Source organism: Lupinus angustifolius, chromosome LG04 (genome assembly GCF_001865875.1).
Source record: "Lupinus angustifolius cultivar Tanjil chromosome LG04, LupAngTanjil_v1.0, whole genome shotgun sequence".
Taxonomy (NCBI): domain Eukaryota; kingdom Viridiplantae; phylum Streptophyta; class Magnoliopsida; order Fabales; family Fabaceae; genus Lupinus; species Lupinus angustifolius.
The window spans coordinates 10,653,647-10,679,324 of record NC_032012.1 but is presented as its reverse complement, the minus strand read 5'-3'; the positions used below and the strand labels follow the sequence as shown (position 1 = coordinate 10,679,324).

The 25,678-nt window shown below is 30.1% G+C and overlaps 3 protein-coding genes across 5 annotated transcripts; 1 reads left to right on the top strand and 2 right to left on the bottom strand.

Moving 5' to 3' along the window:
* LOC109345813 (late histone H2A.L3-like) lies at positions 10,829 to 11,542 on the top strand. The gene is made up of 2 exons (XM_019585033.1): positions 10,829 to 11,168; positions 11,274 to 11,542. The coding sequence occupies exons 1-2, from the start codon at positions 10,929 to 10,931 to the stop codon at positions 11,499 to 11,501; spliced, it is 468 nt and encodes a 155-aa protein (XP_019440578.1). The 5' UTR covers positions 10,829 to 10,928; the 3' UTR covers positions 11,502 to 11,542.
* On the bottom strand, positions 13,454 to 19,726 carry LOC109345809 (acyl-CoA-binding domain-containing protein 4-like). 3 transcript variants are annotated; one of them, XM_019585028.1, is made up of 18 exons: positions 19,504 to 19,726; positions 18,687 to 18,757; positions 18,402 to 18,465; positions 18,230 to 18,301; positions 17,583 to 17,777; positions 17,421 to 17,498; positions 17,189 to 17,284; positions 17,006 to 17,072; positions 16,681 to 16,742; positions 16,332 to 16,471; positions 16,072 to 16,198; positions 15,882 to 15,996; positions 15,557 to 15,645; positions 15,360 to 15,443; positions 15,091 to 15,270; positions 14,829 to 14,972; positions 14,475 to 14,534; positions 13,454 to 13,955 (listed from the first exon to the last, which is right to left on the bottom strand). In XM_019585028.1, the coding sequence occupies exons 1-18, from the start codon at positions 19,642 to 19,644 to the stop codon at positions 13,767 to 13,769; spliced, it is 1,974 nt and encodes a 657-aa protein (XP_019440573.1). In that variant the 5' UTR covers positions 19,645 to 19,726; the 3' UTR covers positions 13,454 to 13,766. The 3 variants fall into 3 exon arrangements, 2 of the variants coding, with proteins under 2 accessions (XP_019440573.1, XP_019440574.1); XM_019585029.1 differs by having other exon boundaries at positions 14,829 to 14,969; XR_002107448.1 differs by having other exon boundaries at positions 13,844 to 13,955; positions 14,395 to 14,534.
* Positions 21,457 to 23,781, bottom strand: LOC109345805 (DEAD-box ATP-dependent RNA helicase 35-like). The gene is made up of 2 exons (XM_019585021.1): positions 23,662 to 23,781; positions 21,457 to 23,408 (listed from the first exon to the last, which is right to left on the bottom strand). Exon 2 carries the CDS (start codon positions 23,403 to 23,405, stop codon positions 21,639 to 21,641), a length of 1,767 nt encoding a protein of 588 aa, XP_019440566.1. The 5' UTR covers positions 23,406 to 23,408; positions 23,662 to 23,781; the 3' UTR covers positions 21,457 to 21,638.

Genomic DNA, 25,678 nt, shown 5'->3' with positions numbered 1-25,678 from the left:
CCTTCCTACATTTCAATCAAAAAGCTACTCCAATTCCAATCACATATAAGTATATGACCATGATTTTTGCAGTAATAAAACCTAAACATAATTATAAATATATGATTACATAAAAAAAATTATGGGCTATTTCAGTATTATTTTTTAACTAGCAAGTGTTAAATTGTTCTTTAATGACATTATCTCTTTAAGACAAGTTGAGTACTATTTTCTATCAAGTCACTCTCTAATGGTCAAGTCTTTTAGACAATTTTAGTATTATAATCTCTCCAAGGAACGTGATTATTATACACTCTCCAATCAATCAAATATTGTGTGATAATAACTTTATCTCTTCATGATAAATTGAGTATTATAGTTTCTTGAAGCAACCTCAATATTCATTTACCAACGAGTGTTGGTTCAAGTGGTACAAGTTTGATTTTCCTAAAACAAAATCTCGAGTTCGAATCTTGTGGATAGAAAAATATTCGTTGGGAGAGTTAGCCACAATACCTGTAGGTATTTCCGACTCAGACAAGATTATCTCCGGTGTAATGATACATATTAGAAACAAAAAATACCTCGGTATTCATTTATACCCTAAAATATGCACACTACACTACTTGAATATTGTTGGCATCTTGGCCTCTTCAGATCTAGTCCTCGATCAATATCCCTTGGCCAACTAGGTTCTGTTAAAATGTGGTAAGAGTCATGAAAAGAAAGCTTCTTGATGAATCAAGAAGTGTATAAAAGAAAGCTTAAAGAAAGAAGAATGATAAACAAAGATTGATAATAATCTCATTGAATGAATTGAATTGATTGAATCAGAAGTGAGTCAATATAACTTATTTATACAAGAGAAAAGAATGAAAAGAAAGCTTGTAAAACAAGTAACTAACATAAACTTAACTTATTAATACCTAACTTTCTAACCAACTATCATCTTCCAAAATAATTTGTCATATATCTTTAATATCTCTTCATACTAATTAACTAATAAGTATTATTTGCATGTTGTTCTCGTCATGCTCAAGCCTTAATCATGTATTATTTTCCATGCTACATTAAAAATAGGTTATTGTAAGTGCATAATCTTTGACATATTCACTACACTCTAATAAAGATGAATATAATATATACAATAAATACATGTATAAAGATTATCCTGATTGAGAATCTTCTGCTGACCTGTCTGCTGACATCATTGTGGAAGTGATGATTGTTTATGGAGAGTCTCTTTAGTACCAAGAGTATCCTTTTAGCCTTATGAATAAATAATTAGTCAATTTTAGTGTTTGACTCTCTCTCAATAAGTGTTACTCACAAAAATCAAAATATTAACCTTTTAGTCGTTATGAGAATCTAATAGGACCTTACATCACTAGACATTAAAAAAAATCTAACATTGGATAGAGATAGTAATATATGATAAAAGAAATTTACAATCACAAATTTTAGTTATTTTTTAATAAAAATATTTTTTTTCTGCTTATATTTCAATCTTGGAAAGTTCAATACTAATACTAGTGATGAACATGAAACTTGTGTAGATCAGTTCTAAATGGAAAGATTAAAAAATAATAATACAATTCAATAAATATTAAATGTCCCTTATTAAAAGTGTGAGAATATAGCAAATTATCAATCATAAGAAAAGAATAAAAAAAGCTTAAACATAAAATTAAATTTGATTCTCATATTTGAAGAGCGATAACAAAATTTAAAAATTGGCTAAACTTTTGTCATACTATGGGTGATTTAAACTTTAAAGCTATCCACCAAATTATTGACTAGTTTTGAGTGATTCGACCTGGTTTGACTGTATAGATTATTATATGACTATAATAAAACCAAGAAAAAAAACTGGCTCATGGTTTTGCAAATTTAATATGCCACTTTGATCCATAGTTTTAAAATCATTGGGACAATATCTATATACCATCACAACATGTATGTCACATTATTTTCTAATTAATGATATTCTTATGATAGACATAATAAACTAACATTTTTAGAACATAGCTGTCAATATTCTTTTTTCGAAAAATAAACATTTAGTTATTTTTTTGGTTATACTAATCTTTTTTTGGTTACAAGCTTTTGTTTATTTAATTATAGTACTAGAGGTATGGAAAAATTAAAAGTTTACATCTATAAATGGGTTTAGAAATAGATAGAAGATTATTTACTTCTCAAGAGTAAGTTAAAATATTTAATATTAAAAAATTTAGATCACATTCTAGGCATCAATTTGAAGAAAATCTAATAATTTAGATCTACTTATTAATTTAAATTACTGAATTCTTCTATAACTAATAAATAAGATATGAATTAAGTTTTTGAATTTTAGAGTAAATTAATCATCTCCCTTAAAACTGTGTGAGAATATAGAATGAGACTCCTCTCCAATAATGGAGAGACAAGTGATATCAAAAATAAAAAAAAATGTGATATATTTTTATATTTATATTCTTGTTTATTATGATAAGATAAATTTATCCTTCAAACTAAAGAAAAAATTACATTTGCTTTTTTATTAATGCAGAGGAGCCTGACCAGCTAATATAAGTATAAGAGACCGTATCTCTTCCAATTTAATATTAAAAACTATTAATTGTTTAGATGAATTGATTATCCAAAATATTGTGACATGTAAATTTTATATAGAACATATGTTGTCACGTCACATTCAGCTTCATGTTCATGAATAATAAAGTTGTCATTTCCAGTTTATTGAGTGTGAATATTGCAATTATTTATGAAATAAAATAAATATGATATTAAACTAATTTGTGCCACGGATTGGATAGGTCCGTTTTAAATATTTTTAAATGACGTAGACCGTACCAACCCTACTTACCATATATTGACATGATTTTAAAAGATACTCATTCGAAATGGTATATTATTTTACTAATCATTCTACATTATAAAAATATATGAGTGAAGATTCATTTACTCTAAAAATAAATTTTTTAAACTTATTTCATATTCTAGCTATCATGTCTATGAACATCTAATGATTTAGATATACTCACTCATTGAACCTATTAGTTTTCCTTAGAATTGATGGTTAGAATGAAGAGTAAGGTTAAAGTAAATGAATCTCTCCTAAAAAATATATGTCATGTGCAATAAAGTAAAGTTTTGTTTATTAATGATTAATTTACAAATTATAAATATTATTTTTGTGTGATGTAAGAGGATCTAGTATGATGATGTATTTTTACTCTTTTAATATTTGTACATTTGGAGAATAATGATTAAATTCAAAATATTTGTGGTTTATAATTTCAAATAATTATTTTTAATAATGTTTTTATGAGAGAATAAATGATGAGAGATAATAATAAAATTAAAGAGAATATGTGTTCATCTGTTAATTATAATTACAGTTAAATAAAAGTAATAAAAATGAAAAAAAAATTAGGCTGACATTATTTATATTATATATATATATATTAAAGGGGTGACAAATCTTATATCTGAAGATTGATTTCGGATAGATATGGATAAGGATTATGAACTGTCATCCAATAAAATGTTAGATACATCTAGAATGAAATTAATTGATGCTGTTTTGGCCAATGTCTTAAGTGTACCCTAATTTATGTAAACTGGTCCTAGTTCATGAATGAATGCATGAGTTAGTGTTCTTTCTTCTTTTTTCCTATAACTTTATATATTATTGTTGGAAAAATTTATACAATATATAAGTTTTATATGATGTTAATAAATTATCCATCATTTATGTTTTATTATTATTGACTCTTATAAAAGTAATATAAATGAATATTGATATATTAAGTATGTATAAATCTTTTACACTGACAATATATACATATTACATTATATTATAAATTACTATTAATAAAAAACACTTGAATCTCTAAACCTATCATTTTATCTTTGATTTTTGATGGAAGAAAGTTCAAACTGTTCTTATTTCTGTGGTCTTTCTCTGTACAAATTTTTCCATAAAGATAAAACCATTTGTTTATAAATTGTTCTTTTTTCTTGTCAAAATGGTTGTTTAAGTTATGTTTTCACTTTTTATTTAGATCCTATTATTATAAGTTGTTTTGCATTACTGTTTAAGCTTAAATTCATTTTTAATGGTAAAGCATTAAAAAGTAATAGAAAGATTTTATTTTATTTTTATTATGAACTAGGTGATACTAGCTAGAGTTGTGAATTCTAGGTAAAAATGAGAGAGTTATAAAGAGAGAAAAAATATGGTAGTAGGATGCAATAATAAATTTAGGAACACAATTAAAAAAAGTCAATTTAGTAATAATCTTATTTTTTTGTAAAATAGTTAATGTATTCAAAGAACTTGCATTCAAGAAAACTATTATTAATAGTGATGAGTAAAGAAATTCCAAAATAGCTAAACTGAAGGTTATCCATACTATTAATAAAGTCAAAACAAGTAATAACTACCATACATGGTATAAAATTTAAATTTCCTTTTTAACCTCTATTCTTAATAAATGAAAAATTCCACATTTTGCTTTCATTTTTTCATTAATATATTATTACTCATCCACACATTCTTTTTTATCTTCTCTCTTTCTCAACTAAAAAATAAAACAATAGCACATGAAAAAAAATATATCCAACAACTCAATAATGATTATTAGATGTCCGAGAAATTTATAAAAGTTTTGTGTATATCATATCAATTATTACATCTTATATTCTTAAATTTACATTTTCTATTAAATTTATATGTTTCATTTTTTATACTTATATACTTATATCAAAAAAATAAGAATGTGGGTCGACTGGTGCAGAGTGTCGGTCGACACGCTAGTATATATATAAGTGAAAAACAATTCACAAACCTAATGTTTCAAATTTTGAGATGAAAATATGATGTCAACATATATTTCTTTGTTTAATATATTATATGGGATGCATGTCTCCATGTTGTTATGTTTTTCCAATCCCAACATTTGACTCAAGGGAATCTGTGTTACTTTAAGGACTTAAGCCTCTCTTGTTTTGATATATTCATGCATTCAAATAACATGGTGAAATACTTGTAAATATTCAATGCTTATTTTCTATGTGCTGGGCCAATTAATTATTTGATTTCGGTACAGTGTATCAAACATGTTTGCTAATAAGAGGAGATATACGTTTATATTTACACCCTTTTGGAAAAAAATTATACAGATTTCAGTTTCAATAATAAGATTTATGCATGCTCCAAAATCAATATACTATAGTTTAATATTTGTACACTATCAATGTGAAGTTTTTGACACTAAAAATATATCATCTGCCATTAATTTATATTATTTTTGTTTAGATTTTTATAGAGACATTATGTCAGTGCTGCGAATATTTACAAGGGGACTAGCTCTTCACGTAATATTCAAACCCGAGTCTTGTTTAATAGTTCCTTTTAGAGTTAGTTTTTATACTCTATGAAGACTTTAAAAATTATCTTTACAACTAATATATTTTTCATTTTTATTAATTCTCATTCAAAATTCAACTCATAAATGAAGAGAAACAATCATGTATCATCACCTTAATCAACCACATATTGGTTGAGATCTTGATTTCTTGCATGAATGATTACAGTTTGATAGAGAAAGGAAGAAAATGGTTACATTTTGATAGAGAAAGGAAGAAAAATAATGATTAGTTTAGTGTTTATCTCTCCATCTAATTAATTAATCCTTAAATGAGAAATAATATATAATATAATAACTGATTGGATCATGATCTATGGATCGAAAAGCAGTTTTGTATAAAGTTTTGGCATTCACATAATGCAACTTTTCTTAGGGAAAATTAGTCTTCATCAACTAAAAAAGAATTGTAATTAAATCTTAAACATTGCACCAATATAAATATATTCAAAACTTTTTTGAAGTCTAAAAATCTGAATAAATTTTTATAACTACATTAACTTAATTTAAAATTCACTAAAACTATAACAACCAAATAATTTAAATTTTTATCTATCAACACAAGGAAAACTTTTGTGGTTTGAATTGTCAATATCTATTTTAGACCTTGACAAGTTGCATGTACACTTGCATATAAAATATAAATTAAGAAGAAATGGTAGGATAACTTTGTTGATCAACACTCCAACAATAAATTATATATAGTGGACTAGAATATATATGCATATCTCTAAGAGGGAAAAAGTTGTTAAAATGATTAAGTCCACTAATTGGTTTCACCTCCAATTAATATTTGAAGAAGATTTTGATTAACAATTTTTAATTTTACAACTTTTTCCTACACTTTCCTTTTTGGAGAAAAAGAGAAGCAAAATTTACACCCTTTCTCATCTCTCATGTCTAATATATTGAACTAACATTGAAGTTTTTTTTACTAATAGGATGCAATAAAAATAAATTATTTTAGTAAATGTTAATTACTATTTAGACAAGTTTTTATCATGAATTATTTGAACAAAAATTAAAAATTAACAACTTAACATTTATCATTTTCAAAATATGAAATTGATACATAAAAAAATGATCATGACCAAAATGAATTTTCATTCTTCTTTTTTTCTTCTTCTTCTTTGTCGTGTGTACAAGAAAAGTCAAAGATTGCATTGACTACTTCTCTTGATTTGGGTGGGAAAGAATCTCACTTTTAATAACTCCTTCCATTACATAGAACATTGAACAATTATATATGTATGAAAGTGGGAGAAGGATGAATCGCACTTTTAGGTTCTATAAAAGTTGAAAAGAAAAGTCTATAATAGTATTATACAATGGAAGACGACATAAAGTAAGAAAAACAAGAGTTTGCTATTGTGTTAATGATGTTTGGTTGGACTCATTACAAAATGGATATGATATTGTTTTACACCTTTCACTCACATCAAAGGTTTTAGAAAAATATAGAAAATTATATAGGTAGATTCAAAGAAGCTAATATGGTCAAATACAAAACGATAGTGATTATAGATATTTTATGTATCACACATGTTCTTAACTATATATATACACATTAATATACACATATATAAGTATATATATCGTACATGTTACTAGTTTGCTAAACGATATATTATTGTTATTGCATGGCATAGAAAAATTCGTGTCCAAGTCTTTGTATTATTATACTATACGTTGTGACAAGTGCACTCTTTTGGCTAGAGTTCACACACGTTTTTATTTTGGTTTAAATTTATTTGGCAAGTAAATTTATAATTTTAAGGGGTTGTCCAATTGATAGAGACTAAGTCTTGTGATGTACCTAAAAAAGTTAAGAGTGTAAACTCAATTAAAATGTATGACATTGAAATTAAAGTCTACAAGAAAAAGGGTAAGTGTTTAAAACTCGGTCAAAAAATCTTGTTGTGAAGGTCGATCTAATTTAAAGTAACTTTGAGTTATGATCATGATTTTGGGACGTTTAATTTTGACAATTCTATTTATACCTGAAAAATGTTCTAAGTATAACAACATGACCAAATCTACAACAAGGTGGTATCATTACTATAATTTGAGTGGGTTGGTGAGGGATATATATGGAGATTGAAAATGGGTATGGAAGAGTGAGAATAATTTGTGTAAATTTGACTTTGGGAAATATATAATTTCGATAGTTGTTTTTTATACTACCAACCATATTCTCTCCTTTTCTTTTTTTTGAATATGTGATTATTACTTTCAACAAGTGTCACTCTCAAGAATCGAATCATTAATCTTTTGGTCGTTTTAGGATCTAGCTCAACCTTTATAATTTATACTGATAGACTAGTATTAGAATTGAACTTTTAATATTTTAATCATTATGGATCTAGTTGAACCTTATACTACTATATCAATATTTTGTTGGTAATTTGAATAGTTATTGTGAAAACAAATTTAAACTCGGTGTCTTTATATATTAAAAATTAAAAAAACACGCACAAGAGGATAACAGTTGTTATCTATGTTTGAAAATTCGTCTACTCTTTGGTCCAAAAGTCAAATTTAGACTTATTTTTCATTGACAGAACAAAAAACAAACTGCTACAAACAAAAGACACCTTGTTGTGACTAAACGTAGTTCATTGATGATGCCCCACACATAGTCTGGTACAATGCACATTAATATGAGGAAAAAACATATGTTTTATTTATTGTTGATATTGTATTATTATCGATCATTCATGTTTAATTATTATTTACTCTTCAAAAAAATACAAATAATGGTAAATAGATTAATTATATATAAATTTTTATACTAATAGTATATAGATATAAATATTTCAAATATCTCTCCTTATCCGGATAAATAATTTACCAATTATTTGCATAATGTAATAATTTAACCCAAACAAATTGATAACCTATATGAATATAACTTTTTTAATATGGATCTTGACAATGGTGCATTTCCATTACATTTTTTACAACCAAGTTACATTAATTGAGAACATCTTGATTAGGAGATGGAATATGATGGATCCAATATAACTAGATCTTGGTATGATGAACTATTTGTTGATTTGAGATTTGATAGCATATGAAGTGACAAAACATCAAAGTTATAACAATGTTGGATCAAAATTTAATATATGTACATGAATAGTGTGATGAGTTGATAATTAAACTTAACTGCTAAAAAATTTCATAAAATAACTCTATTAAATATACACCAGAGTCTATTTTAAATGTTGAAAACTGGACCGGACAAAAGTGGGTATTCACATATATATATATATATATATATATATATATATATATATATTTGTTGTATTAATATGTTGATCAATAAAACTGAAATGTATTTTTTTTTTAAATTTGCTTTAGATATAGTGAGTCTTCAACCATATGTTCTAATTGAGGTTATACAAAGCACAAATCGAACTTTGTTCGGATTTAAAATTTCTGACAAGAAAGTGTGGATATCCAAATGAAAAGCAATTGAAAAATTGTTTGGAGACTATGGCTTTATTTAGTTCATAAAAGAAAATAAGAGGAGAGAAAAATGTAGGAAAGAAAGATGTAAGAAAGATATGAAATAAATTAGATTTTTGTGATGTTTGATACAAGAGAAGAATGAAAGAAAATGAATAGAAATATATATTTTCTTTTCTTTTGTTTGGTTGGGTAGAAAATGAAAAGAGAGATGATATTATGATTTAAATGACAAAAATGTCCATAAAATAAAGAAAAGAGAAAAAAATATGTTTTTTTATTAATTAAAAATAAATGTTATGATTTCAAATCATAGATGTTCCTGTGGATGTTCCCAGCTCGGACAAGAGTGCATCCAGTGCGAGAATACTTATGAGAAACCAAAAAAATCATAGATGTTATTATATATATAATTAGTATCAATTAATTATTTAATTGATATTTTTTATATTCAAATGAAACTTATGCTAGTATTATTTAAAACCAATAAATAAATAAAAAATTGAAGGATATTTTTGACATTCAATAAAAAAAAATTATGTCTTCTCTCCAAAGTAGGAAAGAAAACATCTTTCTCTCTTATGAGGGGAAAATTATTTTCTCTTTACTCTCTCTCTTCATTTTATCTCAAACAAATAGAGGCTAAGGTATATATGTCTTAGGTTATGTTACAAGCATGGTTGAAAAATATCACTTGTTATGCACTAGTAATTTATAAGTTATGAGTATAAAAATTTATACACAATTACTATATCATTCATATGGATTATTTTTCTTAATATAATAACAATGAATAAAACTGTCAATGCATATATTCTTTCTTCTTAATTATAGACAATTAAAAAAATGCTAATCCAATCAAATTTTAACATATGTGAAGTCAAATATATTTAAAAATTGGAGTAATTTGATTATCCTAATTTAATAAATACTTTGTTTGACTACCTTAAATTATTAAACAATTTGTTTGACTGCTTATAGGTTGATATATAATTTTAAAACAAATCCATATAGGTAATTAGTTTGGAAAAGTGCATGATTTTGGAAAATCAGGGTTTATATAAGTGCATTTACCTATATGTATTATTTTCCTGGGCAAAGATTTGAGTTGAAAATGTTCATAATATAATACCATCCCCCTTTTTCCATATTTAAGATTCAAAATCCAAATTATTTGATAAATAAAATAAAAAACATACCAGCTCAAACAAACATTCATTTAATTTTTCTCTCTCATGAGGAGACCACACCTCTAGTTAGTTTTAGGAATAATGTTATGTTAGAAACTTAAAACTTGAAATTATCAAAATCATAGGTGTTATTAGTCACTACCATTGACCCACTTATTTTATTTAAAAAAAATACATATATTAAGGGAAACTATGATGGTATTTTAATGTTTTTTCTAACGAGAATAAAATATATCCTCGTACAAAAAAATAACTAGTTTTCTTAAATCTATTGATTGTTCGACATGTCTTATTTCATTTAGTTTAAAATATATTATAAAAAAATAAGCATGTATCAAATAATCAATAAATTAATAAATTTAAGGAGATAAGTTTTTCTAATAATAATTGTTTAAAAAATACATACATCAAATTACTTGTTTTGTGTTGTTGTAAAAAAAGTGCTTATATACAAAGCAGTTTCTGGCATTGTTATCCAAAAAACGACGTCGTGGGTACAAAAATTGTTAAAAGGAAAACCCATTCCCATCATCATTTACGCAATATAATCTAGTATTATACCACAAACCATCACCGTTGGATGAAACAAAGCACACGGATAGCCACCGTGTCCACAATCTCAACCGTCCACTCAAACATAACTAATTCCAGTTTAAAAAAATAATCCTATTGGAAAAACACAAAAACCACGGATTACCACCTCACTCTCTCCCAACCGTTCGATCAAACCAAAAGAAACACCCACGATCTGTTCCACGTGGCATCTCACATACTATATAAAACCCACGCAACGTTCAATCTCACATTCACCATTTTCAATTCATCGTTGCTTAATCTTCGGATCGTGCATAACAAAAAAATGGACACAACAACCGGTGGTGATGGCGGTGCCGTTGGTGGTGGCGGTGCCGGTGGTGGTGGCGGTGGTGGAGGAAGAGGACGTGAGAGGAAGAAAGCGGTTTCAAAATCAGTGAAAGCCGGTCTTCAATTTCCGGTTGGTCGCATTGCTAGGTTTATGAAGAAAGGTCGTTACGCTCAACGAGTTGGAACCGGTGCTCCGATTTATCTCGCTGCAGTTCTTGAATACCTTGCTGCAGAAGTATGAACAATTCAATAATTGAACAATTGAATAATTGAATTGTTACAGAATATTGTTTTGTCGATGAATTTTGTAATGAATGTGATTTTGTGTTTTGATGTTTAGGTATTGGAATTATCAGGGAATGCAGCAAGAGATAACAAGAAGAATAGGATAAACCCAAGGCATGTGTTGTTAGCAGTGAGGAACGATGATGAATTAGGTAAATTGTTGAAAGGTGTAACTATTGCGAGTGGTGGTGTTTTACCTAATATTAATCCAATTTTGTTGCCTAACAAAACTGCATCTGCTTCTTCTAAATCCAATGCAATAAAGGAAACGGTTAAGAATTGAATAAGGATCATCTTAGATATTAGAGAGTTGTTATTGCTATTTTTATTTTTTATTGTAAATAAGATGATAGAACTAAAATAAATTATTTTTTTCTTTTGTAGTAATTAATCTCTCAAATGCAGCAGAAGATTTAAGAATTAGGAATTGTTTTTTGTTTTTTGATCTTATAGGTTTTGATCATTACCTATGCATGCATGCATAAATGTAGTTCGTTATTTTATGAATTGATGAATACTTTTCTTTTGACTTATTCTTTTTTTATTTTACAGTTTATTAGCGGTTATGTTTTGTTATATGTATTCATTTGCATTTTGTGGTTTTACAAATTAATAATAAGGGGAATATTAACTAAGGAAAAGTCATACCGAAATTCTCACATACATCATCATTCATTTTTATTAATTTTTTAGTACTACTTAGGATATTATTTTACATTATTATAGACATCGTTGATTCATTTTTATTCGATTGACCAGAGCCAAACTATTTGGTTCTCTAATCATGTATAGAGGTTTTAACTTTATTTTATTACTTTTTTGTTTTAAATTTTTTCTTTTATCTATATGTCAATATATAATTGGTTTAGGATAGGAAATGAGACACCATTTAAGATGGGTGATCCCATTCCCTTTAATCATTGATCTACTTAGGAAACACCAACTTAACCATGCATGAGAAAATAACTCATGTATGACCTATTTTTTAAAGAACACATGTGATCTTGAGATTTCTTCTTAAACATTACTTTACGTTAATGCATGGGTTTCTATATATTTTAAACGTGGCTTATTTGTTAAATTCAAATTATATCTTTGCATTATCCTTTCTTCTAACAAGTAGGGATCAAATCATATCTTTTGTTATTAAACTCTATCTATATATGAAGCCATTGCTCTTGTATTACAAAATCAAAATATAATAGAATAAAGTAATATAATGATTGAATAGAGACACATTCGACACATTCCTATGAAAGACCAATTTTACTTGTGTACAATAGAATAAGTGGGATAGTGAAAAAGCAAGAGAATTAGATTTTCGAATATGATGAAAGTGACCCTAGTCGATGTTGAGAAAAGACTTTCCTATGAAGGAATCTCAATGTATGATATGAAGATTTTCATGAATGAATTACCTGTCCCAACATTTGGTGGGAAGAGAAACAGTGTGAAGAAGAAATAGATAGAAAGAGATTCTGGGGTTCGAGTTCAAGTTTCTTTCATTTCATTTTTTATTTTATTTTATTTTTCTTTCGGAAAAATAAAAATAAAAGAGTTTTTATATTTTGTAAAATGACTTTTTTTCATGACACATATCATATCATTGAAGATCATCACCAAGACTTTGGTTTATTAATGTCTAGTCTCGGTAGAAATGATAATTATTGGAATTCCAATTGCATAAATGATAATTATTGGAAAATCATTGGAATTGTAGAAATCACACGTCAATAAATTTGTAATGAAAGAATTAATAAATTTGCCAAAAAAATAAAAAGGATATCACATTTGTAGTAGAATGTGGATAATTTATGCTAATTCTTCAACTAATTGTGTCTCTAAATTGTAAACTTACACACTATTCAATATTGTGAGTAGTTAAGTCTTAGTGACCCACTTGAAGAAGTAAAAAAAAATGAAAAATGCAACTTTTGATACAATTGCAAAAATTAAAAAAATCTGCCATTGGCAACTAAATTGCATAAGATAATTTGGATCGAACATATTTTGGATTTTTAAAAAATGGGGTGTGATTAATTATATTTTGGTTTAAAAAGAAACCCTTTCCATTAGGAATAGAAATGCATATGATTCTTCTAGAACCAAGAAAATCAAGCAACATATACCATATTTCTTTGAAAGAAACTCTTATCAATTTTGATTTTGTTTTTTGTTACAATTCATGAGTGTTACTTTGCTAGCAATCAATAGTTCAAAGAAGAGGAAGCATAATTGGTTGAATAAAAACTTTAATAAGGTAATACAATGCTTTGAATATATATACTTTCATTAAACAATCTACTCACTTTCAATACAATAAACTCTATCCTTCTTAACAAAGTCCGACAAAAAAGGTAGCTTTCCCAAGGTCCGAGGAAGGTAGATATATACAGTCTTACCCTTTGAAACGAAGATGTTGTTTCTTTCGGCCAAAAAGAAGCTAAATCTTATCTACACTGAAAAAAAGAACATAAATAATACACCAAAAAGAATTGGAAACAAAATTTGGCTAAATGAAACCAAATGTAGAATTGCTGGTAAAGATTCAGTCATGATCTTCTTTCTGGCCAGGAGTACCAGCAAGCCAATCCCACACACCACCACCTGAACTCTGCCTTTGTTTTGCATTTAATGCAGCTTGCTCCGAGGTCGACTTTTGCCGCCGGAGGAGTTCAAGCTCCCTCTGTAATGTCCCAATAGATTGGAGCTTCTGGCCTAATTCAGCAACTGCTACCTGCAATATCAAATATACTCTATGGTTACAAAGAATAATTCAATTTTACTTATCCATAAAAGGAAACAAAGGCCATAGTGGATCTCGGACGAAAGAGGAGCTTCTTTATAATTGTAGTCAAACACAACAACTTTTGATTTAATCACTTCTTTTAAGCTTAAATAAACGGGAAATAGATCGAAAAGAGATGGATTTTTCTACAAGGATTTCAATGAGGTTCACTATGTCATCCTAGATACCAAAGTGACTAGAGTTAAGAGTAACATCATTTGTGTCATTGGAAGTTCTAAAAATAAACCACTGGAAAAGCAGTTTTGCAAAGATGAAAATGTTCGAAAATCGAACTCTTATTGCATGAATGTATTGCTACTCTGTGAATAGTTAGTGATCGAATAAATGACGCCCCATGATTACCGATAATATTTCTATAATCATATACCTAAACATCGCGTTTGATTCAAAGAACGGAATCATAAAGTTCTAGAGAGGATATCACTTAGAAGCATTAATACAACATACCTCAAATTTGAAACACCTTGATTGCTCGACTGCAAGCTGGCCACGTACCGATTGGAGCTCCTATATTATCAGTGCAACATATGTGAGGAGAGCCTTTGATAGCATTAATTACAGTGATGTATTTCAGATCTCAACAATACATAATACATAATATTCAAGGTTTGTTTATTATGGTCTGCTTGAGTCTCAAGTTTCGACCCGATTAATCCAGTGAACCGAGAGACAAAACAAAGTGGTTTCGTTAGGGAGTGTTGCCATGTAACTCGGAACTCTACAAACAAATAGAGCAATAGGGTAGTTTTATTCTCATGAATTCCGAAGTAGAAAAGGAAGTTGAACTAATAATGTAGTTACCTTGTAAAGGTCAGAGTTACGAGACTCGGCTTCTGCCCGCTCTTGTTTTAGTTGAAGAGTCTGCAGCTTCTCCGTGCTGAGTGTTGATTCCAACTCTTCTATCTCAGCCTTCATGGCCGATATAGGATCTCCGTTTGACTTCTTCTGTATGAGAAAAATATGAAATCAGTGAAGGGCAGGAATTAAAATGAAATGGCACCAAATGCGGAAAATGATTTCTTCTGTATGAGAAAAAAATGTACTGCTTAGCAATAATACATACTGTTGCACCAGCATTGTCCACAACAATTTCCCTAACTTTCCCTTCATGCCTTGCTCCAAACTCTGCTTCCGCATGTGGGGTATCGGCGGCATTTTGGACAGCGGAAACTCTATCCGGTATGGAATTTTCAGCTGTTTTGGATTGTACCGTTGATTTGCAGCTTGGTTTAAGAACATAGACCTGATTGCAGCAAACTACATCCGATGAAGGAGAATGATAAAAAACAGGAAAGAGATCGGAGAAAGAAGGAATTCAGAAATTATTTTTACTTCATTGTTGTAACATCCATTGTATCCTCCAAAAGATATAAGTACATCTACCCCATTGAAGGAGCTCACAACCAAACTCAAGCCCTGCAGACGGAAACATTTTAAGCAGACGCCGATAGAAAATAATTGAAAAGTCTCGGAATCTTCCCGTATGACATAGCACATGCAACCTTGTTTAAATTACATAGATAAAGTACCTCACTTGCAACAGGACTATGCCCTTGAGCAGAAGTTACCGCTGACCAAGACAGTGTCGACATATTCAGCACAACCGTGTCTGATACCCCTGCAAATCGAATATAACTCGTAAAAAATATATATAGCAGCATCAGAAATGTGCTGAAATCATAAATAATTAGTAAATTAACAACCCAAGTAACAGATATACATATACATAATAACTATACCAGAATTTATTAGCCTTCACATTGATCCCAATATAACAGTAATGTTTCCCGTTAAACGAAAACAGTATACATGAAGTTTTCCACCACTGTATCAATTCATGATAGAAAAGCATACCACTCTTATTGTCACCACCACCAACAATGAACCAATTCTCCCCTACTGTTACACCAGCATGACCAGCGCGTGGTGTTGGTACGTCACCCTTTTGTGTGGGTGGAGACCATTTCATCTGCAAAGTTCACTCGAATGATTAGATGGACATGATTTTCCAGTCCAAAACTAACATAAGAAGCAACGGTCTTACAGTTTGCATATCAAGAACATGTAAATCATTGTAGCAAGTTGCATGCGAACCACCACCGAAGATGAGTAAGTATCGGTCGACATGTACAGCAGCAGTATGATCAGACCTCGGAGAAGGAGGTACCCCGCTGTTGAACGAAGTCATATTTCAATTTGTTTTCACAAAAAAAGTCACTTTTTACAACTGAAAACCATTAACATTAACCCCACCATATTAAAGAAAATAAGGAGATAGAAAAGTTGCTACAAAAACTTTCTTACACAGCATCAATTTCATCCCATGTCATTGTTTCTAAGTCGAGAATATGCAGATCATTCAAGAGAGTCCTCTTTGCATCTTGTCCACCAAAAACTACTAAGCTTGACCCAACAAGGTTCACAGATTGGCCTCCACGTGATACCTACAAAGCATGCATGATTGAAGGGAACTTCAAAGGTCATTGTTGCATGTATAAAAATCGTAAAATTTATGAATCTCTTGTAAGAGAAATGCAAATGTTACATGTCACATACTCCTAATGTGCTTATAAAAAAACATGCTCCTAATGTGAAATTTAAAGGTTTCGAAGACATTTTCGGGTTAATAAACAGAAAAATAACAGATACACACCGGTGCTTTCCCATAAATCGTCAGATCTGACCAGGTTGAAGTTTGCAAATCAAATGCTTTCACTGTCATAATAATAATTGTAATATGGATAGTTAGTTGCAATCTCGGCATAACAATAAAAGGGCAACTTAGCGTACGAGGCTCCCACCTAGTGGGACCTGGGGAGAGTAGATGCACACAATCTTATCCTGACAGGCGAATATGTTGTTTCTAGGATCTGAACTTATGATCTCTGAATCACAAGGCAAAAACTTACCGTTGCATCGAGACTCGCCCTCTAATCACAATATAACAATTAAATACTCTAAAAATGTTATCATTATACCGCGGATGCTTTCGGAAGGATCCTTTGTATGCCCAGCAACAGCCAGAAGCTTATTCCCCCATGGAATCTGAAGTAAAAAAGTTACACCGAAATCGAAAATATCTCAGAACTAATACTAGCAGTTAACAACAAACAGACTGAAAGCTGCAGCAGACTAAGTAGAGTTTTATGGTTAATACAAACCAAAGAATGGCCAGCACAAGAGATTAAAGTTACTGGAGACTCAGCTCCAGCCTTAGCCTCAATCTTCGACCAAGTCGAACTTCCAAAATCTAGAACCTGTATTTGTTTCCATTTGGTTCAAAGTATGCAGAATATAGCTTAGTCAACTTGAAATGGAGAATGCAACAGATATAGAATTACTTAGTGAAAATGCACATTTTCATGCAATTGATATATTGAACATTGTGCTTACATGAAGGTCACTAAGGTAACTACCGTTGCGGTTTCCACCATATATGTACAACTTATCTTGCACAACTGCAGCTCCATGCTGAAGATATAAACACACTTGACTTAAGGGAAAGAAAGAAAGACAATGAACTAATAAAGTGGGGATTTTTGCAAGACCTGATACCTCATATCGGCCTTTTGGACGCTGACCGGACACTGGAGGTGCAATCCATTGATCATAAACTCGAACTGAACCGAAGCCTTCCACAACAACATCTTTGTCCTGTGTCCCAACTTGACTCTTATTTTCACTGGAAATAGTCTTTGTCTCTGGATAAGAGTTCCCATTCTTGATTACTGGTTCAACTTTGGAGCTATGCTGTCAAACAAGCAAAAAAAATGAAAAGCAGGAAAAGGAACAAAAAAGATTACAATGTTGACAGTTACGGCAACCGATGAGAAGAATATAGAGGAAGATGTCTATAATTACAATTCTCTTGATGTAATTTCAGGTTGATTTGTCTGGCAACAAAACCATTAAACTATTCGAGTTTCATGCATGCACATGGTTACTACGAAAGCGGTATTGGTACATGTATGCAGTTCAGTTCATTCGGGTACATGGATTTCTCACTCAGAACATATTCTGATCACTCTGTAGTTCTTACTCTAAAGTCAATCTGAATGTGATAGACGAATATATCAAGTAAAGCTCATTGCAAGCCAACGCCATAAGCAGAGATGAAACTTTTCGATAACATTCCGAGGAAACACCATAGCAAGAAGTCAAGAACAGGGTTCAATACTATATATAGCATAAATAATACTCACATTCATTTGCACATCTATTACAGGCTCTATAACAGAGTCAGATGCTCTTGAATACCAACTAGGATCTTCTTCCTACACATCAAAATATAAAATGAAAAAATTAACAACAATAATCAGATAGCATTCTGCATTATACCAAGGAAGAATCGCGAACTAAAATTATGTGCATCACCTCTAGTATTTTCACGAAAAGACGCATGGCTTCCGCGGAAGACATGTTTCCAAGTTGCTTCCAACTGCATCAGTAATTACTAATTCAAATAACTTTCTCAACAAAATGAGAGAAGAAATGCAATTGTAAATATCTGAAATAATCATTGATTTTAGAAAATGCATTATTAACAAGAACTACTTGCAAAGTATACATGCATGAACATAGATGTTAATTGAGAGTGTATAGAAATAGCATTGCAAAAGTGAAAGGTTGATTGATATGAATGGTTTGAATGAAACTAACCTGGCCCATTTGCTATGCTCCACAATTTTCCATGTGCTGGGTTCTGGGGTGTTACAAGGTCCTATAGTTGCCTAACATAACAACAACAATAACCACAATCAAGTCTTTCTCACGACGTCGATAAATGACGCGATAATATCCTTCTTAATGGTTTCACATGGTTTTTCTTGGTCTCCCTCTACCTCTAACTATTAAGGTACCCTCCATCCGATGATATACTCTACAGATCTTTTTTCTACACCTGTACAAACCACCTGAGACGGATTCTACCAACTTTTTTGCAATAGTCGTTAGGTAAACTTTCTCTCCGGTGCATTTATTCAAAATCGTATCTTGTCTAGTACAACAACACATTCAATTCAATATTATCCTATAACAACATGGATCATTTTGTGTCACTCAATGTGCCACTTTACTTCCGCGGTTAGAAAAATGAAATATGATTTGATTTAAATATCTAACAATTTATCAGCCAAACATAGAATGTAGCATAGTGAATGACACAAAAATGGAACAACATATGCTTCCGGGTAGAAATATACAACTTTACCTCCGAAAGCGAATAAGCTGATTAGAGGATAGAGGTTGAGACAACAATTGTGCCAAGGCTCACCCTCCAAGATAATCAAATAACATATAATTTTACAACAATGCAATACACAAGTAATCACAACAACATCAACAATGATATTTATATCCACATATAGTATTAAACAGATACAACCATTATTACAAATCATTTGCACTTCCACTTATATAATTACACCTAACACAATTAATCAGAATTATATGAATACTAACATGAAGGTAAAAGTACCTGTTTATATAAGGTGTAAAAAAGAAGTGCAGTGGAATTGGAAAAGTTGGATTTGGTGGGAGAATTGGAACCATCAAAACCAACAAATGATGATGCAGCATAAAAGCGTTCTGGGTATTGTAAACCAATGATCATTGCCATGTTCAGATCAGATTCACCAATTCAAACTGTTATAAGGACACAACATAGATCTCAACTATGTCTCACTTTGTCTTCATGTTTTTTTACAAAAGAAAAATAGAAAGTGTTACATAAAGTAGTTAGAATAGTGTCTAATATTCACTATACCGATTTATATATAATCAATACATCATAATACTTCATACATCACTCATTGTCACGGTTAATATTTATACACATTATACATCATTCATTTGTATCACTTCTTTTTTAAAGAGTCGATGATAATTATAAATCAATGATGAATGTTAACGGTGTATAAAACTTTGTAAGAGTTTAATATATTCTTTGTATATGATTCATGGATCAATAATAACAATAAACATACCCATATGCACAAATTTAATAGTTTTTATATTTTAGATTGTACATTTAGCATTCATATTTAATTATAACAAATGAATCATGGATATTGATTATTTATAAATTTTTATATTGACATTATATAGATATTATATTGAAACAAAAACGTTTATATTGTTGTATGAATATTTAACTCAGGGTAAAATAATTAAGCTTATAGGAGGTGAACAAGTGAAATTATTGCCAATACTGAAATTATTTACCTTAATTTCCCATCTCCTTCCAAAGATTTTGATGAATTGTCTTGTGATCATGGCTCAAATAAGATCTTAAATGCTTTATACCAAAGTTTATCATATTAAATGCTACTCTTCACAAAATAGCATATCATAGTTACTAGAGTACCAACAAGGTGTAAGTTTAGGGATGTAAGGTCTCACTAAATCCCTAAGATGACTAAAAGTCAAGGGTTCTATTCATGGAAACAATACTTGTTGGTGGAACAGCTATATACCCAAAAAAGGATTTATTCCTTAGCCACAACAATAAAGAGATACCCTTATAATACAAAAAATAGTGAACAGAGTACATTCTATTCTGAATTTCTGATTAGATAGAATCCTATAGCAAGCTACTATTTTAGTTAAGCAGACAAAGAAAACTCCATAATCTAGTGAATACTATTATCTTTTCCTTGTAAATTTGTAAGATTTTCAAACTAAATTTACTTCATAGATTTCTTTTAAGTTTTAACATCATACAAAAAACAAAATAGAGAAAAACAAGGGTGACTTGTGAAATTCTCATTAATTCCAGTGAAATATTATATATACAGTGAATAAAATCACTCTTCCTTACAATTCAGGCTACTTAATGTTATATGCATTGAAATTTTAAGAAAAAACATTCTTCATAGATAAGGTTTGAAATTGTAAATGTTAAATGTTGTAGTATCGTATCTAAATACCAATAAGACGTTGGTCTAGTGGAATACAACTCCACTAAATCTCCAAAAAAACTAAAAGGTCAAGAGTTCGATTTGTGAGAACGACACTTATTAAAAAGGGGAACCACTCATTCGAAATGAATTAGTATCTTACCCAAAGGTCGGGTAGATACCCTTGGTAATACAAAAAAAATATCTAAGTAAGATAAGTTCCATGTGACATATGAAAAGAGTATAAGTCACCCTTCTTTATACCCAAACCTTAATCTAATGATGATTTATCAATCTGGTAAGGCAAATTTGGATTAATGGCTGCAAGATGATAACTTTTTTACAGTGCAATTTGGCATCAATAACTAAGCAGAGTCATATTTGCAAATTAAAAAAGCAAATAGAATCCAAATTTGTCAAGAATAGGTCTTAATTATAAGTGTGAAAGCATGTAATCATCCCTAACCATATACTAAGGCTTCATTATTTCAATCAGTTCAGAAGAATAGTTCAGCTCATTCTCAAATTCCTGTGAAAATCAATCCAATACATTTCAGAACATTACTACTCAATAATTTAACACTGCAACAATCAACAGTATCAAAATTATGCTGAAACCCATTATATTTCATGGCACAAAATTTTAAAGTTGCAGATACAGTACATAACTCGGTCGTGTTCAAAGAAAAAGCGATACACAAAGGATTGGTGCCATTCAAATTTCGCCTCTATAACCTCCAGATCCAAAATAGTCCTTTCTATTATTTGCAATCACCACGCTCTTCTGATGTTCTAATTTGGGACAATCACGGATGCGATGACCAAGCCCACCACAAAATGCACATCCCTTGACCCCACTAATATCCGTGATTGCTTCATTATCTTCCATCGGATCATTAAGCTCGGCCAAAACTGGAGGAATCCTTTGTTTTGCTTCTTGCAACAAGTGTTTCAAATCAAGCAATGTTGTCTCGCTTTGATTCTTGTTTATAAATGTTGTTGCTATACCAGTCTTGCCACATCTTCCGGTTCGTCCAATTCGATGGACATAATTTTCGATTTCAGCTGGCATATCATAGTTAATGACATGCTGAATATCGGGAAAATCCAAACCTTTGGACGCAACATCAGTTGCAACCAATACATCTTTCTTTCCGGCCTTAAAAGATGAAATGGCATACTCTCTCTCTTCCTGATCCTTGCCTCCGTGAATAGCCACTGCTTCCACTCCTTTCAAGAGAAGATATTCGTGGATGTCATCGACATCAGCCTTATTCTCGCAAAATATTAGAACAGGCGGTGGAGTTTTTTGCAAGCACTCAAGGAGGTAAACTATTTTTGCCTCTTGCTTAACATACTCTACCTCCTGGATAACATCAAGATTCGCCGCCCCTGCACGTCCCACATTGACAATAATAGGCTTCACCAAAGCGCTTCTAGCAAAGTTCTGAATCTTGGTCGGCATTGTGGCAGAAAATAAAAGAGTCTGCCTTTGAGCTTTGAAGTGATCAAAAACTTCTCGTATGTCATCTTCAAATCCCAAATCGACCAATCGATCAGCCTCATCTAACGTTAAATACCTGCAGTTGTCAAGATTCATTTTCTTCTTGGCCAACATATCCTTCAACCTCCCAGGAGTAGCAACAACAAGATGAACACCCTTCTTCACAATCTCAAGCTGTGATCTCATATCCACTCCACCAATACAAAGCAAAGGCCTGAGTTCCGGATATCCAGCTTCCTTCAAAGGTATCAAGAAATCTTCAATCACTTCATAAGTCTGCCTAGCTAGTTCCCTTGACGGACAAATAATCAATCCGAACGGACCTTCTCCAGGAACAATAGGCATCATAATTTCCTCCTGCATTGCCATCATGATCATCGGCAGTACAAAGACAAGAGTTTTTCCCGAACCTGTGAATGCAATCCCAATCATATCTCTCCCAGATAGGATAACAGGAAGTCCTTGAACCTGAATTGGCGTTGGTTGCACAATCCCCTTAGCTTTCAACTTGCTCAAAACCGGCTCCGGGAACCTCATCTCCTTAAAATTCTTAATTGGGGGTGGAATATTTTCACCATCAACTATTATATGCCACTGCTTTCGAATCAAAACACATTCTTTTTTCGACATTCTCCTAATCTGCAAAGGCGGCTTCCACCCCGTAGGCAAAGGCTCGGTATAAGTTATTCCCTTAGCTAACTCGCGAACAGACATAAGGGTTTTCCTATCAGACAAATTCTCAATCATCTCCTTCTCCTGTTGAACAATCTGTTCAGTCACAGTAATCTCGGGCTGATCTCGTTTCAATTGCGACGCCTTTTCGAGAAGACTGGGTTTAGTTTCAACCACAATCTGTTTCTCCAAATCAGCATCAGTGACAACAGCAGCCTTCCCTTTCCGTTGAAGAATCTTCTGAGCTTCCATGGCGCGACGTTTCGCCACGGGCACATACTCTTCATAACCATCATCTTCTTCCATTTCCTATTTGTATTTCAATGAAAATCCAAAACTAATAAAAATTAAATTTTTCGATGAAAAGGAGAAACCCCAACATCTCAAAGTGTTTAGAAAACCAAAAAAAGACAAAATCATGCAATGGAAACTAAACCAAATGATTCGAAACCATTGTATGTGAAAATTAGGGTTTTGAATAACCCAATGATTCCCAAATTTTTGAAACAATTGGGGTTGGATAAATAGGATTAAAAAATGAAGGAGAAGAAGTAAATCTTACAGAAAGCAGAGAGTGAAGGTGAAGATCCAAAGTAGAAGAAACAATAGCTTTGTGAAAACGGCTTACTTTGTAGACTAGGTTCTATAGAACAGGGTCGGGTTCTAGTTCTAGAAAATAAAAAAGGAAAATGATATTTTTTTTTTTTGTCCGAGCCAGAAACATCTACAAGTACGCGAGGTTCACTCACAATTTAAAACTATTTCTGTATTTATATATTATTCATATTAATCATTATATATTTTTGCTCTCAATAAACTGAACCAATAATTTCGAGCCGAACTTGACTTGAAAATTGAGTTTATTAAATAAAAGAGTTAAACTTGAGTTAGATACAATAATTTAACTTATTATGTTCCTCAGCTTGATATATATATATATAAACTATTTTTTATGGTTATTATGCCTCATGAATTATTTTTTATCCTTACTATTAGTATATATATAAACAATGTTATATTTATATATATAAATTTTTGCATATTTTTTAAAAATTATTTATTTATTTAAGTTGTCCAAATGAATCAATTTGAACTGAGTCGAATAGTTTGCGGACTTTAACTGGCCCGAACTTAAACTAAAAAAATAACTCATATCAAACTCAGGTCAAGTTTTGAGTCGAATCAATCCTTATCTAACTAAACTCTAGTTCAACTCGGTTCGGCGCATTTCCTACTATACTTTCAAGTATATGATACAAATATTACACTAATATAGTGTAAATATTATGCTCATAAAAAAATAATTTTTTATTTACTTTAAATACTTGTCAATTTCACCCTTATGTCATATTAATGTGTCAATCAGCACTTTCGTGCCTATTAAATCGCATTCTTGTTTTTATGATATGTATCATTTTTGTGTTACATTCTTTAAAGAAAAATAATTTAATATAAGAAATGTTACATATAAACTTAATAGAGACCAAAGATATAAGAAGATTAATCAAATATAGAATTGAACAAAAAAAGATAAAAAAATAAGAAAATGTGTGGAAGAATAATGATGTATTGTGAAAAAGAATAAGAGTAATATTTCAAAGTTTATGATGATTATTAAAAAATTTGGAATGTGAAAAAATATATGATGTTAGTTATTTATAGTTTTGGCTTTATTTATAGTATAGAAGTATAGATATAAATATAGATTAATGTTGGTCTCAGAATATATTAAATTAGTGGCAATGATTTCGTGTGGATATTATTGGAAATTTGTGCTAAGCTCATTCCTTTATCTTGTCTTCATCTTTTTCATGATTTCTCTATTTTTGTTATCATAATCATATAAATATTTTAAATTCTAATGAAAATCAAAGATTTTGATGATCTAGAAACGATCTTTAACAATTATTTATATATTGTGATGAAAATTTAACATTTTTATGATGAAATGGTAAAATTGATAAACAGTAAATAAAATTTAACATTTTTGAATTTTAAAAATAAGATAAGTGTTTAAAATAGTATTTTAGCCTAATAGAAATCATGGAGAGCAAATAAAAGTTGTTTAGAATTTTGAAAATAAGAAATTAATGAGAATATTTTTTTGAATATTTCTCATGATATTGTAATCAATTGATCTTGTATTTTCATTTCTTATTTCAAACATTTGAAGTCGCTTAAATAAACCACCAATGCTTGTAGAGATAAAAGTGTGTAAAAACTTTTGGGAGTTAAAGAGATATAAAATGTTAGATATGTTTTTTAATGTAAAAAATGTTACAATTTAATATCTATATAATGATAACGTGATAATTTTTTATACTATCAATACACCATTTATTTTATTTGTATCATTTATTTTAAGAATTAAAAATGGTTAATACATGAAAGATAGATGATATAAAAAAATCCTATAAGAATAATAAATAAAGTAATTTAACATGTTTAGTTGGAATGAATTGTCACTATATCAACATAACAAGTTATATTATGTTAACTCCAATCGAGAAGAACCAACAAGGTGTTGGTCTAGTGGCGTAAGGCTCCGCTAGATCTTCAGGATGACTAAAAGGTTAAGA

Bases quoted from the DNA above. Each gene is read 5' to 3' on its own strand.
- LOC109345809 (XM_019585028.1), bottom strand. From the start codon at position 19,644: ATGGCAATGATCATTGGTTTACAATACCCAGAACGCTTTTATGCTGCA. The intron at 16,743-17,005 runs GTATAATGATAA...TTATTATGACAG, and splicing joins TCCTTCCGAAAGCATCCGCG to TGAAAGCATTTGATTTGCAA. The intron at 15,271-15,359 runs GTAAAAATAATT...TGCTGCAATCAG, and splicing joins ATGGATGTTACAACAATGAA to GTCTATGTTCTTAAACCAAG.
- LOC109345805 (XM_019585021.1), bottom strand. From the start codon at position 23,405: ATGGAAGAAGATGATGGTTATGAAGAGTATGTGCCCGTGGCGAAACGT.
- LOC109345813 (XM_019585033.1), top strand. From the start codon at position 10,929: ATGGACACAACAACCGGTGGTGATGGCGGTGCCGTTGGTGGTGGCGGT. The intron at 11,169-11,273 runs GTATGAACAATT...TTTGATGTTTAG, and splicing joins TTGAATACCTTGCTGCAGAA to GTATTGGAATTATCAGGGAA.